The 18952-nt window shown below is 39.7% G+C and overlaps 1 protein-coding gene across 2 annotated transcripts in view; it reads left to right on the forward strand.

Annotated features, from left to right (window-relative positions):
- The first annotated feature begins 3490 nt into the window (after positions 1-3490).
- The window catches only part of casq1b (calsequestrin 1b), a 101225-nt gene continuing 85763 nt past the window's right edge, over positions 3491-18952 (forward strand). The window contains exon 1 of one of the 2 annotated variants that reach the window (XM_084107887.1): positions 3491-3907. In XM_084107887.1, the coding sequence (XP_083964013.1) occupies positions 3671-3907 (237 nt within the window). In that variant the 5' untranslated portion in view covers positions 3491-3670. The remainder of the gene's footprint in view (positions 3908-18952) is intronic. The other variant, XM_084107888.1, reaches the window with a different exon arrangement.

Below are 18952 nucleotides of genomic sequence, written 5' to 3' on the forward strand. Positions count from 1 at the left end.
AGGGCTCACCACCTCCCTCCCCTGCTTATGAGGAGTTGGTGTTGGTTGTCACTCATGCTGTGACCAATCTAAATATTGACAGGCCAACATAAAAAAAGAAAAGCTTGTAGTAATAAGAAACTTGATAAGCATTTTCTATCAAGTAAAGTGCAATCTTCACATTGGGGCCTTCCAGCCTTTCTCTGCCTGTGTTCAGTCCCCAAGTCTACTCATCGATAATGAAGGCGAGGTGGTGGGGCTTGACGCTATTAAAGAACTGCGTAGGGCCACCAAAGAGACAGCCAGAGCTATAGGTCGGTTAATTGCAGCATTGGTGGCCACAGAGAGACATCTTTGGCTAAATCTGTCATTGATTAAGGAGAAGGAAAAATACTTTCTTATGTCGTTGACATCGTTGAGAGGCTTCAGGAAGCTAAGAAGCATGCGGTGGCAAAAAATTGACAGTATTTGAGGGCCTATACTGTAAGTTGCTGTTTGAACAGAACATTTCGAGACTCACACCTGTAAGTAAATTTGGTTGTCAATCCCAAAAACTGAAAATATGAACGTAGCCATTCTATCAGTTAAATGAGATTTTCAAACTTTTATGTTAAATAATGTAAAAAGCTTTTAATACAAAACAAAAATACACAGCACACAATGTCATCTACAAAACAAAATCAAAGATCAAAATATGATTTTGATACTGTGGTCTACTTGAAAGAAAAAGCACTGCAATTCAAATAATTGGCAGCTGATAATTATTATAATTTATTTTTTTTTTTTGTAAAAGAAAAAATAAAGAAAAAATAAATCTTTACAGTCCGCTACACTTCACTTGCCCAAAAATGAAATAAATGAAATAAAAACACATGAAATATAAGAACTGAGGTCAAGTGTCAAACTTAAGTAATATCCCAACTGAATGATTTTACTTTGTAAATGAATATTTGAGGGACTGTTTCAATGCTACATCTCTTTTTCTATCCATCTGCTGCTTTTTATGAATTTCATTCTAGGCAAATTAACGTAAAATATGCAAAATAAATCAAAATTAAAAAGAAATCAAAATAATATGTATCTTTACAATATGCAAAAAAAATTATATGATTTATGTTCATGAAATTGTCATTACTTTTATATTAATGGACTTGGCAGACACTTACAATGCATTAAAGTAAATGTTATTTGTATGTAGGTTATGCTAAAATTATAATACATTGTTCTATAAGTCATAAATAGCCAATTTGTTTGTATTTTCAGACAGTTCCTCCCATATTCCTTTATAGATTCATGTCACCATGAAGAACCCAAGCTTTGAGAGTGTTTGCCTTGGCCAACAAAATCAGAGTGAAACTAGACACTTCATTTCAGTTGTGCCAGCTTGACCATGCAATGGCTCAACGCCATCTTGTTCTCAGTGTCCAAACATCATCTTATTTTTAGAAAGGGTCAAAGCCCTGCAAAACTTAATATGGCAATGGAATCCTGTTGCCCACTTTAATACCTGTCATCTTTCAACGAAAGCACCCTAAGTTTAGCAGCAGGTAAAAACTATCAAATTTGATGAACATTTCAATCCGATCAGTAAGTCTGATATCATGTGTCACCTCACACTCTGTATACACTCACACTATAATGTAATACTGAAAAAATCATGAACCTAAACTTTGTCTCATACTAAAATCCCAGATGGCCAGACAATGATTTATCTTTTATAAATCATTAAAATATTTGTATCGGAGACGCCATGAAAACGGAGATTGTAGTGTATACCATCATTTTTTTCAATCCTTAGCTTAAAGGACAACTCCAGTGAAAAATTAACCTAGGGGTAATTAACACATGGTTACTGAGTCGATCGTTCCTTGGGATGCGTTTTCATGAAAATCGAATGTAAAGAGTTTTATCTTTAAAAACAGATTAGCTCATAACACTAATATATGGGGCACAGAGTAAGTAAAAGTAAATCGCTAGTTAATACCACTAACAAGGCTGAAAATAGCCTCACACTAACACGGTAGCATAATGAAGGTCCCTACATGCAAACCGAAGCATTGAGAACTTTGTTAGTGTACAGACAGTTTAATAAGAAGATAGTTTATAAAGACAGTACATTACGCGTTTACAGACAGGATCCATCTTGGAAAACAGTCTCAACTAATCGAGTCACGAACGCCGTGCTACGTTAGATTTCACAAACGTAATTCCTATCAACAAGCTCACTTAGCACGGCGTTCGTGACTTTTTTTAAAAAACTTGATTTTTAGTTTTTTCAATAACCTTGCATAAACATTATTCTCTCAAAAATGAAAACATGTACATACATGTGACTCACATATTATGGAAGTCCTGTTTGTGCTATATAGAGTGAATTTACACCTTTGCCATTAATATGTTTATAAGCAACTGAAAAAAGCACAAATGTCAGGGCATGTCAGAACATCTCAAGGACCCCAAAAACACCCCAGACCCCAGAGGGTTAACTAGCGATTTACTTTTACTTACTCTGTGCCCCATATACTAGCGTTATAAGCCAAACTGTTTTTAGAGATAAAACTCTTTACATTCGATTTTCATGAAAACGCATCCCAGGGAAAGATCGACTCGGTAACCATGTGTTAATTACCCCTAGGTTCATTTTTCACCGGAGTTGTCCTTTAAAGGGGTACTTCACCACTGGCAAAATGGGCTTTCAATAAAACTTGGCTGCTTATACAGTAGAAAGGAGGAGTTACAGAGTTATATTGCCTATATATTATAAAGCCTGTTTTTTCCCTTTTGCCGAATAGATAGGAAAACTTCAACGCCAATAATGCACTGGGCATGTTGCCGTCCAAAGCCAGTCCCACCAGTCTGCTATAGATATGCTTACCAGAGTCAAAAACCTCCTTGCAGGGTTGCCAAGTTCATTGTTTTCCAGTGGAATTTGGCTAATTTTAAACTGTTGCTGAGGGTTGATTTTCTTCCCTGCAGGTTAAAAGGTTTGGCATATTGCATAAATCATATTTGACTGAAATACTTGCATTGAAATATTTTATATTCTACCAAAGATAAACTGTGCTAGATGTTAAGTTTTGTTAAGGAGGGCCACCGAGAGCCTTAATTTGAGTTGTTTATGATCATTACAATATAGTGGTTTTCAATTTGCATAACAATGACTGTAAGAAATATATTTTAAGTATGGGAGTGTCATATTTTGAGTTTTTATATTTGGGATATGCTTTCGAAGGAAATACTTCTTTGAAAACTTTTAGTCATAATGGTATTTTATTGTTAAGGGATGTACGTGTTGAAAAAGTACAAATTAAGCAGGAGTGAGTGCTCATAAATCGCTGTTGAGATAGTTTTCTCAAGTGAAATGAGTAGAGGCTTGGAACCGGAAACAGCAGTCCTTACGTCATGACTTAACAAGCGGATTGCTTGGCTGGTCTGGATGTAATTTGAGTTTCACACTAGTTGCTCCAACCCATATCTTACCCGTGTTCTGAGTGACATCCCCACCCTCCCCATAAGCTAGTCAGCTTGTGCATGTGCCTTTTTAAAAGGGAGTGTAGGGACTGAGACCTGCTCTTCTCTGGGTGGTGAGCACATGGATTGGACCTTGTTCCTAATATTTTGACTTTAGTTAGGAACAAAGTAAAAACAAGCAACTAATTTTTAACCTTTTCAAGTGAGACATAACAGTGACATGAAGTGGGGTTGGGTGCTTTTAGGGGTTCTACTATCTTTTGCTTATCTGTGTTGGAGCGAAAAGGGCCTGGAGTTCCCTGAATATGACGGGAAGGACCGTGTCCATCAACTGACCAGCAAGAATTACAAGTCTGTGATGAAGAAATATGATGTCATGGTGATCTACTTCCACAAACCTGTTGGCGAGGACCGCATGTCCAGAAAGCAGTTTGAAGTGGAAGAACTTGCTTTGGAGGTGCGTGGAGAATTATGAGAAAGGAATAAAATTGGGAAAGATTCAAGGAATGAAGTGACCTTCAGTGAACCATTGGGTGATGGGGTTGAATCACAGAGAGGCGAGTAGGGTTCTGGGGCCTCATTTATAAAGATGTGCAAACAATGATCCTAAATATGAATGTATGACAGTTTTCGAAATGTTAAATGACAATAAATAACAAACAAATAAACAAATAAATAAACAAACAAACAAATAAACAAATAAACAAATAAAAAAGTAAGTGTTTGTGCTGCCTGAAAATGTTGTTGTATTAAAATTACGTTGTATTACAGCTATTTTAGTTATCTTAAGTTAAATCCAGGAAAGTTATTTTAACTCTAAATTTTAAGTTGTGATAACGTCTATGAAATGTTTCTGAATTAATCTCTTTTTATATAACAAAGTTCATCTTAAATTCAAGCCCAATCTGTACAAGTGCACCAGCTACAGATGCCAAAATTATCTTTTTGGGTTCAGAAGTACGGCACTCACTATATATATATATATATATATTGCTCATTTGTGCATATAATTATATGAATGCATATTGTGATCACCTATTTATCTTTACATTTATCTATATTTTCATAAAAAATGTTGAATTAATTGAATTAACGGTATAAAAGCACCAAAAGATTAGTATGAACATTCTATCAGTGTCAAATAAGATTTTTACATTTTAACAAGTAATGTAAAAAGTTTTTAAACAAAAATAAAAAAAAAATCATGCTCTTTAGTTCGCATGTACACTCACATGTACACTCTTATGTACACATAAGAACGTTTTCATGTCAGTTTCTGCCTTTATAAATCCCATTATGTTCCTCCTTTTTGATGTAGGATAATATACATGGCATTTAATTGTATGTGTTTTATGAATGAGGCTCTGGACTCTGTCCTGTCCTGGAATGATGAAAGCTCTGCATTTATACCTGATATCTCTCTGATGTGGTCTATGATTTATTATTAATATACTTACAAACGTGTTTCCTGCTGTGATTTTTTGATAGACGTGATAATGCTAACTGAAGATCAGCTAGCTCTTCTCAGCTGTTGTCGGTGTTGCGTTTTTAGATCACTGCTGTAAGTGTCCTCTTACAGTTCAGCTGAGCTATTGTTAGTCCCTCAGTGAGTAACTGTAGTGCACCCACCAAAAAGAAAAATCTATCAAGGGTTGAGTGCTTTTATGACTCTCTCTGTCATTTATTTTTTATTTTTCAGTGCTTGTAACTCCAAGGTTTCCCATCCCTCTTGCAAAATATTGGCATCAAAATGGTACAAAATTTTAATGGGCTGTACTTCCATCAATTGCATTGTCATTTAAGATAGCAAAAACTTTAGGTTGTATACCCTGACTAAGATCTATTAGTAAGGTCTAGTTAATATCTGTGACCCTGGATCACAAAACCGGTTACAAGTCGCACGGGTATATTTGTGGCAATAGCCAACAATACATTGAAAGGGTCAGAATTATTGATTTTTCTTTTATGCCATAAATCATTAGGATATTAAGTAAAGATCATGTTCCATGAAGATATTTTGTAAATTTCCTACCGTAAATATATAAAACATTTATTTTTGTGAGTGAACACAGCACAATCACGAACATAAATGGACAACTTTAAAGGCGATTTTCTCAATGTTTCGATTTTTTTCACCCTCAGATTCCAGATTTTCAAATCGTTGTATCTCGGCCAAATATTGTCATATCCTAACAAACCATACATCAATGGAAAGCATATTCATTCAGCATCCAGATGATGCATACATCTCAATTTCAAAAAATTTACCCATGTGACTAGTTAGGTGGTCCAGGGTCACAGTTGCCACTGAGATTGAGAACATTTTTTGAGAATTTACCCTCAGATTTTGGACTTGTTTCTTACCTTAAATCTTTTGATAACCCTTGTGATGTTAATTTAAAAGGCACAGCCTTCATAAATAAGGAAATAGTACTTATTTTACAGCCCCCTTATTCCCATTGAGCCCCAATTCTCTTGCCGCTTGCAGTGCTTCATTGTGTTATTCCTGATTTGCCTCTTCATCAGGATGTGACATCTGAAAACATTGCATGTTTAATCTCTTAAATTATCACATGCAGATCTGTCATGGTTACCATCTGAGACACTACCTGCTAATACTCCATCACTGAAAAGGCATTAGTGTCGTGATTTGGATGTTTCTTATGGGCTGGCAGTAAAACTATAGCAGTGGAAGTGAGGCAAGTGTTTTCCAAATATGATTGTGCAGGTGAATTTAAACAACTCAGATTGGGTAGGAAAGTGCCTGTATTTTCTGTCCTGTTCTAAATCAGGAAACACTAGGTTTCTTATAGGGAGTCTCAAAGTGATTCATGGTCTATTTTGACCCTGAGTAACTGCCCCATGGTTATGTACAGTAACTTTAAAGTCCCTGCCTCACAGATGCCATGGTAATGAAAGGCCTATCCGGTGCTGTGGCTCCAGAAACATATGACTCAAGCTACTGCATAACAAACCTGATGCTTTGAACTACATGCATATGATTATACATTTCATGCAACTGTCATATATGTTGGTCACGAACCATAAGAAGTGTTGTGGTGATAACTAGGGCTTCACAACACCTGCCAACCTGCCAAATGTGGGTGGATTTTAGCAGTGGCGTGTAACATAGTCAATTTTTCAATTTTAGTCTTTTAAAAAAGGCATCTGAAATAATAAAATAAGTGCAATGTTGTGTTGTCAAAAATAGTGTTTTTTGATGCATATCTATACGGAAATATCTGAAACACTTCCAATACTCATTTTCCACAAAATAGATACACATCACCAGCTGCGCTTTCTCGCGCTCTCATCTCTCTGACAGCGAGTTGACACATTAACTCGCCACCCCCATTCCCGACTCATTTCATTTGCTCTGGATGAATATTGTTGGTGTTATAGGGCTTGAATATCTGTATGGGACTGTGCGTATTGTGCATAATTTTACCTGCAGATTTTTTGCTCACATCCAAAGTGCATGCACATAAATCCACATCATACTAAAGTTCTTCTGTTCTTTTTGAGTTCTTTTTCGCTGCTTATTGCGCTTAAAGGAATAGTTTACTTAAAAATGAAAATTCTGTCATCATTTACTCACTCTCAAGTTGTTTCAAACCTGAATAAATTTATTTCTTCTGCTGAACACAAAGTAATATATTTTGAAGAATGTTGGTAGCCAAACAGTTGATATACTCTAATGACTTCCATAGTATTTTTTTAACATAGAAAATCTCATTAATCTCTTTCTGGGCTATTGTGTAACATTTGTAGTAAATCTGGGACTACACAGGGAAAAAATGCCCTTCTCATTCATACTTGTTCTTTTCATACAAACCGAAACCAAAACATCAGATGGAAAAAGGACATACGCAACTTTTTTTTTAATTAATATATAATACGCATTCTTTATTTAGCCTACAAAAAAAACAGTATATTAATATGTATGATAGGCCTATTCTTTTTGTTTTTTTGGAGCTCCGTTGCAGAATCGTTTACATCAACATGCATCGTGATGAATCGGAAAAACGATTATATTCAGAGTTCTAGTCATCACCATCATCCTCCAGAAAGTAATCCTCTATAAGAGGCAATTCTACCGAAATGTAAAGGCCAAGCATACAAGCTGTTGACAATGACCTGATTGTCGCTCGTGCGGATTGATATTAAGGTCTGTTTGCAATTTCTTATTGTAATCAACAGGTGTTTCTCTACCAAAAGTAAACCTAGAGACAACTGACATCAATGTTTAAGAAGGTTTCTTTTTTGGTATTTTTTTGTGCAAAATAATAAAACAGTGTCAATAAAATCATTAATTTCAGTATTTATCATGTTATAAATTAAAATTTGAGTACTGTATCTCAGACCCCATGGTATAATCTATAATTTATAGCAATAAACACATATGTATACACTTACACTAAAAGACTCGGGAGGACGTAGCAAAGCATACATTTATTAACAGCCCAGCAAGCAAATATTGAGTTATAAAGTTCTTTGGCGTAGGCCCCATCCGTAGCTCGCAATCCGAGGGTAATAGAATCTGCATATCCTGCCTGAAGACGACGGCAGGGGTGAAAGCAAGTAGTTTTGCTTAGTAGGGGTGAAGTTTTCCAACGTGATGACGTAATGCGTGGCACATCTCAGAGGTAGTACAAGACGGGCATTTGTGGTTAATAAGTATATAATTTTTTTATTATAAATTACCGATTATTTCGCTAGATAAGACCCTTATTTCTCGGCTGGGATCGTGTCGAGTCTTTGAAGCTGCATTGAGACTGACATTTGATGGACAAATGACAACCGTTGGTTGCCATTGAAGTCCATTATATGGAGAAAAATCCTGGAATGTTTTCCTCAAAAACCTTAATTTCTTTTCGACCGAAGAAAGAAAGACATGGACATCTTGGATGACATGGGGATAAGTTAATTATCAGGACATTTTTATTTTAAAGTGAACTACTCCTTTAAGTCAACATAAACAGTTGGGGGAAAGTCGGATGTGTCAGTATATGGGATCCGTGCATCAGATCTTTAAGTGACACAGCCTAATAAACCTGCTGCATTCGGTGTCCTTCATGATAATCAAACAACCAAAGATAAAGAGAAATTCACTGCTCTTGACTTGAGTGTTGTGTTCTCTCAATTGGGGTTTAATAATGCATTGAGTTAGTGTTCAGTGATGCATAGAGTTTGATTGTGCTGGAAGCATTATGTTATGCCTGACGAATGAATGCGTTTGTTTACTTGGGTCTGAAGGACAGTGAGATGAAGTAAAAAGATATGATAACTTGATGCTACTCTCTGTGTCGGTGTGATCCTTACCAAACATAACACTGAGTAACTTTAATAATCATTTATATTTAATGCAGTTTAGATTATGCAGTTAAAATGTTTACATTTACTTTATTAAATGTCTGTAGTAGGCTATTTCTGTAGTATACTATGATTACGTGAAACATGGTTTATTTCATTTTTGATCAATATATTTTTTTATCCTTTTGCTTGAACATTTTATTTACTTTAGTTAATATTATACTATGATGTAGTATATATTAACAAAGTGTAGTAAATACTATAATATTCTATAATATATGCAATATAGTAAATACTAAAGTATACTGCAGTATTTAGTACAGTTTATCATTTCACTATAGTTAATAAGCATGCTGTAGAATAAATTAACAAAGTGTAGTAAATACTATGATATGATAAAGTATACTACAATTTACTACAATTTACTATAGTGTAACAAGGTTAAAAAATAAAAAGGTCAGCGAGTTTTCAGTGTCTTTTATTGTCTCTCTCAAACAGAAAATAAACCAAAATAGCACTCTTGCGCATTCACAATAAAAAAGGTTTCTTAAAACGACATAAACTGTGTCCTCAGGGTTTCTCTCCCATTCCCAGGTCTGTGGGCCACTTTCATCCCATCTCTCCGCCAGTTACTGTAATTAGACACAGGTGTTAATCATCATTCACTTGACCCGCTCACCGCTCGTCTCCACACACACAGCTTTACCACGCCTTCTTCGGCACATACCCCCACTGCCCGTCTCAGGCCGGGGAGCTCTCTGGCCTGCAGCCACTCCCCCTCCCTCCAATTTCAAGAGAGGAAGTCGGCCACAACCATTTGCGCCCCCCAGTTCATACTCCTTGAATTTATAAGGCAGATACTAATGGGTGATCCGCGCATTGGTATCCTTTATACGGTGGGGAGATTTGAGGGGGGCGTAGTCCGAACAGAGAGTGAACTCCTGTACAAGGAGGTAATAACGGAGGGTGAGAACAGCCTCAATGGTGCTGTATCTAGCCTCTCTATTAGAGAGCTTACGGCTTAGATACAGCACTGGGCTGGCCCTACCTCTTCTCCGACCACCTGGGGCAGGACGGCCCCCAGACCCCTGTCTGACGCATCTGTCTGCAATAAAAAGGGGAGATCAAATTTAGGAGAATGCAAGACCAGCCCGACAACACAGAGCAGCCTTCACTTTGGTTAGAGCCTGTTGGCACAGTTCCGACCACTGGACTGTATCTGGAGCTTCCTTTTTAGTGAGATCAGTCAGCAGGCTGGTGAGCTCCGAATAATTAGGTACAAACCTCCTATAATATCCCGCCATCACCAGAAACTGTCTCACCTCCTTTTTTAGTCGTAGGACGTGGGCAGGCTGCAATTGCGGCGGTCTTGTCAATTTGGGGACGCTCCAAGTGGAAGCACAGATACCGTATGTCACAGGTTAACCTGGTGACTCTATAAACTTGGACTTACAAACACACCCATTTCACTAATACTGTGCATTGCCGGCAATAGTTACATCTGTGTACACATCAGGAAAGTGTTATGGAGTTTTTGTTTTGTTTAGTCTAAAGTTTGGTGCTGCTGTGTTTTGTTATAATTTTCAACTCTTGATAAATTTCCTTTAAAGATGTTATTTTTCTAAAAATAACAGAATGCCAGAACACATAGTAATTCATATAATAATTACCTTTATTTTTCCACATAATTTCCACAAACCTTATTGCAGTTAAACTTCCCGGTTCACACTCTGTACAACCAAACCCATAATCCAGGTTAATCTGTTTTTTATAGAAACAGCCACATCACTTCCTGTGGAAGATACCATTTTGGTGTGATGTCAGAGGGGGAGGGGATTTAGAAACAGTTGCTTTTGCCATTTAATTTGTTGTTAAACTCTTTCTCTGTTAATGGTTGTTGTTTAACCTGTTTGGAAGGTTTAAGTGTTGTTTTGGGTGTTTATATTATTTAATTTGATCACTACAAACTAAAATGTTTGTACATGTGATTGGTATGCTCTATAGGAGGGGCTTCAGCCTATAAATAGGCTTGCTGGCTGAAAGGATTTGAGTTAAATTTATTGAGTGTAACCAGCACACAGTCCACAGTTAGGGCAGTTATTAATTATCTTAAAGAAAGCCAACTAGCAAGAAGAATTTAGTTATTTATTTATTTATTTAATTAATAATATTATTACAAGTTGAGGAGCTATAAGAGTGGAAGCTGGAGGAGCTGAACACGCAGCGCCAGCTGAAGCTTTATTTATTGTTTATTTAGTTACTTTTTTTTTTTTTTTTTTTTGACATCCCTATGTGATCACACCTCAGCCCAGTAGATGGCGGTAATGCACTTTGACTGCAAACTGCCATTAAAAATTATAGAAGAAGAAGAAGAAGAAGAAGGATTTGAGTTCTGATTGTGGACTCTAAGATTGAGCAGCGTTGCGAACTTGGGCCATTTGGTTTAGCCAAAATTAGCACATTGTTGCTATTTTCTTTTCCTTTTGTACAGTTTTTATTTATTTTTGTTTTCTCCTGCACTGTAAATATTTATCACCTTCCAATAAACACCATTTTTGGATTTTGTATCAACTTTTTGTACAGCACGTCATTTCCCTTTTCCACTCCAACTGGTTGGCCTTCCAACAGCACACTTCCTCGGGTTCGCTGTGAGTCCTCCCTCAGCGGTCTCTGGACAGTGCGCAGATGTTCCAGATGCCGCTGCCAATCATAACTATTGATATTGATATCATCCAGGTAGGCAGCGGCATACGCAGTATGTGGCCAGAGGAATTTGTACATGAGACGCTAGAAGGTAGCAGGAGCCCCAAACAAACTGAACAGAAAATAACAAATTGGTGTAATCCAAATGGCGTTGTGAAAGCTGTTTTTAGATAATGGCGATAAGAGGATCTGCCAATACCCTTTTGTCAAATCCAGTGTTGAATAAAATCAAGCCAAACCTAACGATCAAGCAGTTTGTCAACCCGAAGCATTGGATGAGCATCGCACTTCGATACTGCATTCACCTTTCTGTAATCGACACAGAAACATTTGGGAACCAAAACTATCGGGCTCGCCCAATCGTTTCTATTACACCCAACCCCAGCATGGCCTTTAATTCTTCCTGTACCACTTTTTTCTTGCGTTCAGGTAAACATAAACGATAGGGTTGGCTGCGCACCCCCACCCATGGGACCGTTTCGATATGGTGCTGTACAAGGTCTGCGTGACCTGTCACATCAGTGAAGCTGCACTGGCGAGAGGTGATCTCCCCCTGGGACCAGAGAGAGCGGATTGATTGGGACAGTCGCGTCTGGTCCGAGATCATCCTCTACCGAAACTACCGTCACTAGCAACAGCCTCCCCAGTCTGTGCAACAGACAGCCCTCTTGCCCAAGAGGCATCTACACAAAGAATTCCCAATAATTGTTTAAAAGCAGGCCTATCCATTCCCAAAATCAGCGGATCCCTAAGGTGGGAGTTAACCGCCACCTTTAATCTATGCATTTTTCCCATGATTGAATGTTAGCCGGCTCTAGAGGGTAATCCACCACATTCCCGTACAGATGAGAATCAATTCTGATAAGGGACAAAGATCAACTGAAACTGAGGGCTATTTTTATGCAGTCTATGGGTACGTTTACATGACAACAATGTACTAAAAATGGAAAAGTTTTTTCTTTGTACAGATGACAACTTGATAAAATGATCCCCATTCATGTGGATCCGCACATGCCAGGTTAGTAGTTGTCGATGTCACTTTGTAAAGAAAGACTACGGAAAAGTAGTCTGTACCCATTCAAAAGGTACTATTATGTGCCATTTAGTTACTACTACATACCTTTAAGGGTAAATAAGGTACAAAAGTGTACCTTTTGAAAAGGCACCACCCCGTGACAGCTTTTGTATCTTTTCTTCTGAGAGTGTGTTGTTCTCTTGTAGTTGGCATATATAGACTAGCCCTGTGAATTTTTTATGGCCGCCCAGTGGAGTCTTGCATAATAATCTTTGTGTGCTTCATGGCACATCTGACTTATTAATGCGGAAAGTACAGGCTCACACCATAGGTTGTTTTCCAAGACACCAACAGAGCTTTATACCTCATTTCAGACAATCATGGCTGTTTTATTTCTCATTTGTTGTGGATTTGGCATAAGAGGATTCATGGGGAGAGATGAGCGATAAACAATATTATTGTTTCTTAATATTTTTCAATCAGATGTATCATATGTAACCTATTGGTTTTAAAGAAGTAAAATACAATAATTGTAAATAACTAAGGTAAATGAACACAATCAAAATTATATATTTTCATTATATACACTAATATATCAGTATATTTTAATAAACAGCAATAATTTTCTATATATGGGTGTTTCTGCAACTACTGTCACTTCTGACTCTCCCAAATTAAAAAATCAACCCCTGTGAATTGTAACCATCACAGACTGATTACTGATTACACAGTATAAAATGTATACACAATTGCATGTAGTCGTTAAGATTTTAATCTGGAGCATGTTTATTTTTCATGGTTTTCATCTCTTCTTACAAAATGTCCTTAGAGCAACATTACAATAACATACATTTTATACACTTTTCTTTTTCAATTTTTATACAAATCTAAGACATTTAAATAGTTTTCAAAATGTTTGCATTTTTGTAAATACTGATATTAAAAATATTTTTAAATTAGGGGATTTTATGATTTTCTTTATGCCATGGAAAATTTAGACAGTAAACTTGGATATCAATTGTTTTCATACACGCAAAAGATGAAGTATTTTGCTTTTCATGACAGCTATTGTAATTTTACTGTGTAAATATTAAGTGTTAAAATAATTTTTGCAAATAAAAATCTGAATAATAATTCAAATAAAACATTGCTGCGGTAATGACATTTTGTTAATGACACAATGTTAATGGCACATGTTAATGTAACCTTAACAATAGGCTACTGTAGAGAAATATAGTAACAGACAAAAACAGAAGGTATTGTGTAAAATATAGTAGAGGTATTGCAGTAAAGACTGGGTCAAACTCATTTTCATGTTTCAAAAATGAACACATTTATGAATTTCTATTGTTTTTGTACTTAGTATTTTGTTTTGTCCTCCGATTTCTTTTGTTTATCTTCCACTCACATCTTTTCAGATTTTTCAGAAGGGATACACTTTTTTTTTTTTTTTTTTTTTTTTACAATAGACTTAATATTTGCAATATACACTTGATCAGCCACAGCATTAAAACCACCTGTTTAATATCATGCATGTCCCCCTCATGTTGCTAAAACAGCTCTGAAATGTCAAGGCAAGGACTCCACAAGACCTCTGAATGTGTCCTGTGGTATCAGGTTGCGAGGTGGGGCCTCCATGGATCAGATTTTTTTTCATCAAGCACATCCCATAGATGCTCATTCGGATTGAGATATGGGAAATTTGGAGGCTGAGGCAATGCCTTGAAGTCTTTGTCATGCTCCGCTAACCATTCCAGAACAATTGCATTGTGGCAGGGTGCATTAGCCTGCTTTAACAGGCCACTGCCATCAGGGAACACCATTGCCATGGTCTGCAGCAATCTTCTGGTAGGCGGTACGTGTCAAAGTAACATCCACATGAATGCCAGGACCAAAGGTTTCCCAGCAGAACATTGCCCTGAGCATTACACTGCATCCACTGGCCTGCCTTCTTCCCACAGTGCATCATGCTGCCATCTCTTGGTCGAGTGGTTGAGTTCTGACACTTACGTGCCCATTGAAGGCACTTTCGGCAGCGGACAGGGGTCATCATGGGCACTCTGTACGGTCTGCGGCTATGCAGCAAACTGCTGTGCACTGTGTGGTCTGATATTTTTTCTAATTCTATCATGGGCAGCATTACATTTTGCATTACATCTGCAGATTTTTTAAAGGTACAGTAGCTCTTCTGTGTGATTGGACCAGATAGGCTAGCCTTCTCTCCCTATGTGCATCAGTGAGCCTTAGGTGTCTATGACCCTGATGCCGGTTCAGTTCCAACACAAGAAATTCAAGAACTGACTGTTCACTTGCTGCCTAATATATTCCATACCTTGACAGGTGCCATTGTAATGATATAAAAATTATATGCACTTCATCTGTCAGTGGTTTTAATGTTGTGGCCGATGTGTAATCTACATAAACCATGAATTTTACCACAACACAAGGTCTTAACCGTGACAACTGTGGTAAAGACATGTTGTGTAAATTACATTTTACTAATATTGCAGATAACTGGCAGCTAGCAAGGTCTGATACATTAGTTTTGACTTTTAGCAACTAATATACATGTATTCAACAGTAATATAAATGGATTTTTAAAATGCAGAATTACTAAGCTCTATGGTAAGGACACACAATAACACTTCAGAGGAAAAGATGATCTTCATCTTATTTTTCTGTATCTTGTAAGTAAACTCATGTGGGTGGCCCAATCTGTCAGACATGTGCACATATGCTAATTACTGTTTCTATAGAAAAATATTTGTTTGGCTGATCGAAGGCCAATTGCGTCGCTGCAGTGCGACTAAGGCTGTCCCAAATCGAAGGCTCCTTCAAATGCGGCCTCCAAATGCGTCATTCGTTAAATTAAGGATACAACGGATGGATCCTTCCTACCATAATTCATTGCACGCCAGTGACGACAGGATTTTTTTTGAGAAACTGCCAAATTACACTTTTAAAAGTACGTATTGGGTTTCAACTCACTCAAATATCTGATACAAATGTAAAAGTGAAATAAACTTTAAATAGGTTCAAATGTTGACTTATATCTTACTAAGATGCAATTGTATAGTAAATACTTTTTATATATACAGAAATGGACCATCATGGACATATTTAGACAGTCTGTGAACGTCTCGGCAACTGCTGCAACCTATCGAGAGGCTGCTCGTGACGTAGCACCAATGAGGGCGCGCCATAAGCCAGGTCCCGATAGGATGCTCTTTGGTTTTTCATAACTGAAGCGAAACCAGATCGTAGCACAAGCACGGCAGGGTTACGCAACACTCGTTCCCTCATCTAGAGAGAACCGAGGTTACATTAGTAACCGAGACGTTCTCTTACGGGAGTACTCTCGTGTTGCGTAAGCTAGCTTATGCTACGGGAACCCAATGTAAAACGCCGTGTGTGCTTAGAATCATCCACAACATTGTCCCAAGGGCATGTGCCCGGGGCACACATGATAGGTGGGTAATATCAAGGCTGACGAGGAGTGGGCCTAATGAGAATAACAGAAGGCAATATAGTTGCTTTATGAACAAATAGGTGCTTGACACAGTATAACAGTCAGGATGGACCTCAGTCAGCCTGAACTGTAGAATAAATTGGGTGCTTAACACAGTATAACAGTCAGGATAGACCTCAGTCAGCCTGAGCTGTAGAATAATAGGTGCTTAACCCAGTATAACAGTTAGGATAGACCTCAGTCAGCCTGAACTGTAGAATAAAATGGTACTTAACACAGTATAACAGTCAGGATAGACGACAGTCAGCCTGAACTGTAGAATAAAATAGGTGTTTAACACAGTGTAACAGTCAGGATGGACCTCAGTCAGCCTGAACTGTAGAATAAAATAGGTGCTTAGCACAGAATAACAGACAGGATAGACCTTAGTCAGCCTGTGCTGTAGAATGACAGCTGGACTGAGCACAGTCCGCTCTGTACAAGAATGCTAAGTCTGGTCAAGGCTGAGCCGGGCATAGCTGCAGATATTTCGTTTAGACTGATAACAGCCTAGCCTGTAGGGCAGGAACTTCTGGGTTGTAAAACCTCACAAATGTAGACGGAGAGGCCCAGCCTGCCGCCATACAAATATCATGAAGTGATACCCCACTGGACCAGGCCCACGAAGAGGCCATGCCTCTGGTGGAATGGGCTCTAACGCCCAAAGGGCAATGAAGGCCTTTGGACGTATAAGCCAACGCGATAGCATCAACTATCCACCTGGAAAGGCTCTGTTTCGAGGCCGCTAGCCCTTTGGCGCGGCCACCGAAAGAAACAAAGAGCTGTTCTGACTGTCTGAAGGCAGCAGACCGTTCAACGTAAATTCTCAGCGCCCTGACCGGGCAAAGGAGATTCACGTCATTCTCGCTGTCAGACCCAGGGAGAGCTGACAGGGAAATAACTTGTACTCTGAAAGGGGTGGAAAACACCTTGGGGACATAGCCATGTCTCGGTTTGAGGATGACTTTGGAGTCATTAGGCCCAAACTCAAGGCACGTGGCGCTCACAGAGAGCGCATGCAAGTCACCCACCCGCTTGACCGAGGCGGGAGCCATCAGGAAAACGGTTTTAAGCGAGAGATACCGTATATCCACAGACTGTAGTGGTTCGAAGGGGTTACCTTTCATGGCCTCGAGGACCGTGGAAAGGTCCCATACAGGAACCAAAGGAGGTCGAGGAGGGTTCAGCCTCCTTGCCCCTTTAAGGAAGCGGGTGATAAGGTCGTTCCTACCCAGTGACTGGCCATGCGTTGTTTTTATAAACGCAGCTATGGATGAAACGTACACTTTGAGCGTGGAGGGGGATCTGCCCTCGTCCAAAAGCTCTTGTAGGAATGAGAGAATCTCCGTCACTCCACAGCATTGTGGATCTAAATTTCGGGCCGAGCACCAGCCGGAGAACACTGACCATTTGGAAGCATAGAGCCGTCTAGTAGAGGGAGCTCTAGCCTGCGTGATCATGTTTAACACTCCCACTGGGAGGTCAACGGGTATCCGTTGATAGCCTATACAAGCAGGGCCCAAAGCTCGGGGCGTGGATGCCAAATCGCGCCCTTGGCCTGAGAGAGGAGATCCTTCCTCACCGGAATCGGCCACGGGGCCGTGCTCATTAACTGCATCAGCTCCGGGAACCAAAATTGGTTCCTCCAAAGCGGCGCTACGAGGAGCACAGAGCATTTGTTCTCCCTGATTCGTTTGATTACCTGTGGTAACAACGCAATTGGGGGAAACGCATAGAGCGGGCGGCTGGGCCAGTTGTGGGCCAGCGCTTCCCTGCACTTCGTAAAAAATATCGGGCGATGAGCGTTGTTTAGCGACGCGAAGAGGTCGACTTCCGCTCTGCCGAAGGTGTACTGGACTACCTGAGGGTGAAGGGACCATTCCCATGGGGGAACGTTGTCCCTGGACAGCATGTCTGGACCCACGTTCAGACAGCCTGGCACATGCGCCGCTCTCAGCGAGCGCAGGTTGTGCTGGGACCACACAAGGAGGTGTTCTGCCAGTGTGTGAAGGTTTCGTGATCTGAGACCACCCTGGCGGTTTATGTAGGATACCACCGACAAGTTGTCCGTGCGGACTAAGATGTGGTGGCCCTTTAAGAGTGGAAGAAAGTACCCCAAAACGTTCTCGACCGCTTTCATCTCCAGACAGTTTATGTGTAGGCACTTCTCTTGGCCTGACCACCGGCCAAAAGTCGGCCTGCCCTCGTAGAGGGCGCCCCAACCTGAGTTGGAAGCATCTGTTGAGACTACTTTCAGTTTCGAGACCGCTCCCAGACCGCTTCCAGGGCTCCAGAGCTGTAACACAGTTCTGGGTTACCTTGAGGCGTGTATGACCGGAGGCCCATGCCCGATGCAGGACGCACGTCTTCAGCCAGCGCTGAAGGGGGCGCATGTGAAGCAAGCCCAGCCGAAGCACTGCTGAGGCTGAGGCCATAAGGCCTAGCATCCTCTCAAAACTTTTGAGAGGAGTGACATTGCCAACCTTGAATGACGTTGCCAGGCGTTGTATTCACAGAGCGCGCTGTGACGTAAGCCACGCTGTCATTGACACTGAGTCTGAGTTCCCAGAAAAGAGATTTTCTGGCTGGGAGACAGCGAACTCTTGGTCCAATTGACTTTGAGACCCAAGCCTTCTAGATGGCTGAGTAGTAAGGCCTTGTGCGTTATCAGTTCCGCCTCTGACTGCGCTAGAATTAGCCAGTCGTCCAAATAGTTCAGTACTCGCATACCCCGTTGTCTCAGGGGAGCGAGCGCCGTGTCCATGCACTTTGTAAATGTACGGGGTGCTAAGACAGGCCGAACGGAAGGACGGTGTACTGATAGGCCTGGCCCTCGAAGGCGAATCTCAAGAAAGGCCTGACGGGGCGCTATTTGTATCTGAAAATAAGCATCCTTCAGATCCACTGAAATAAACCAGTCTCTCGGGCGAATTTGCACGAGGATTTGTCTGGTCGTGAGCATT

The sequence above is a fragment of the Abramis brama genome (assembly GCF_963993115.1).
Source record: "Abramis brama genome assembly, chromosome: 3".
Taxonomy (NCBI): Eukaryota; Metazoa; Chordata; class Actinopteri; order Cypriniformes; family Leuciscidae; genus Abramis; species Abramis brama.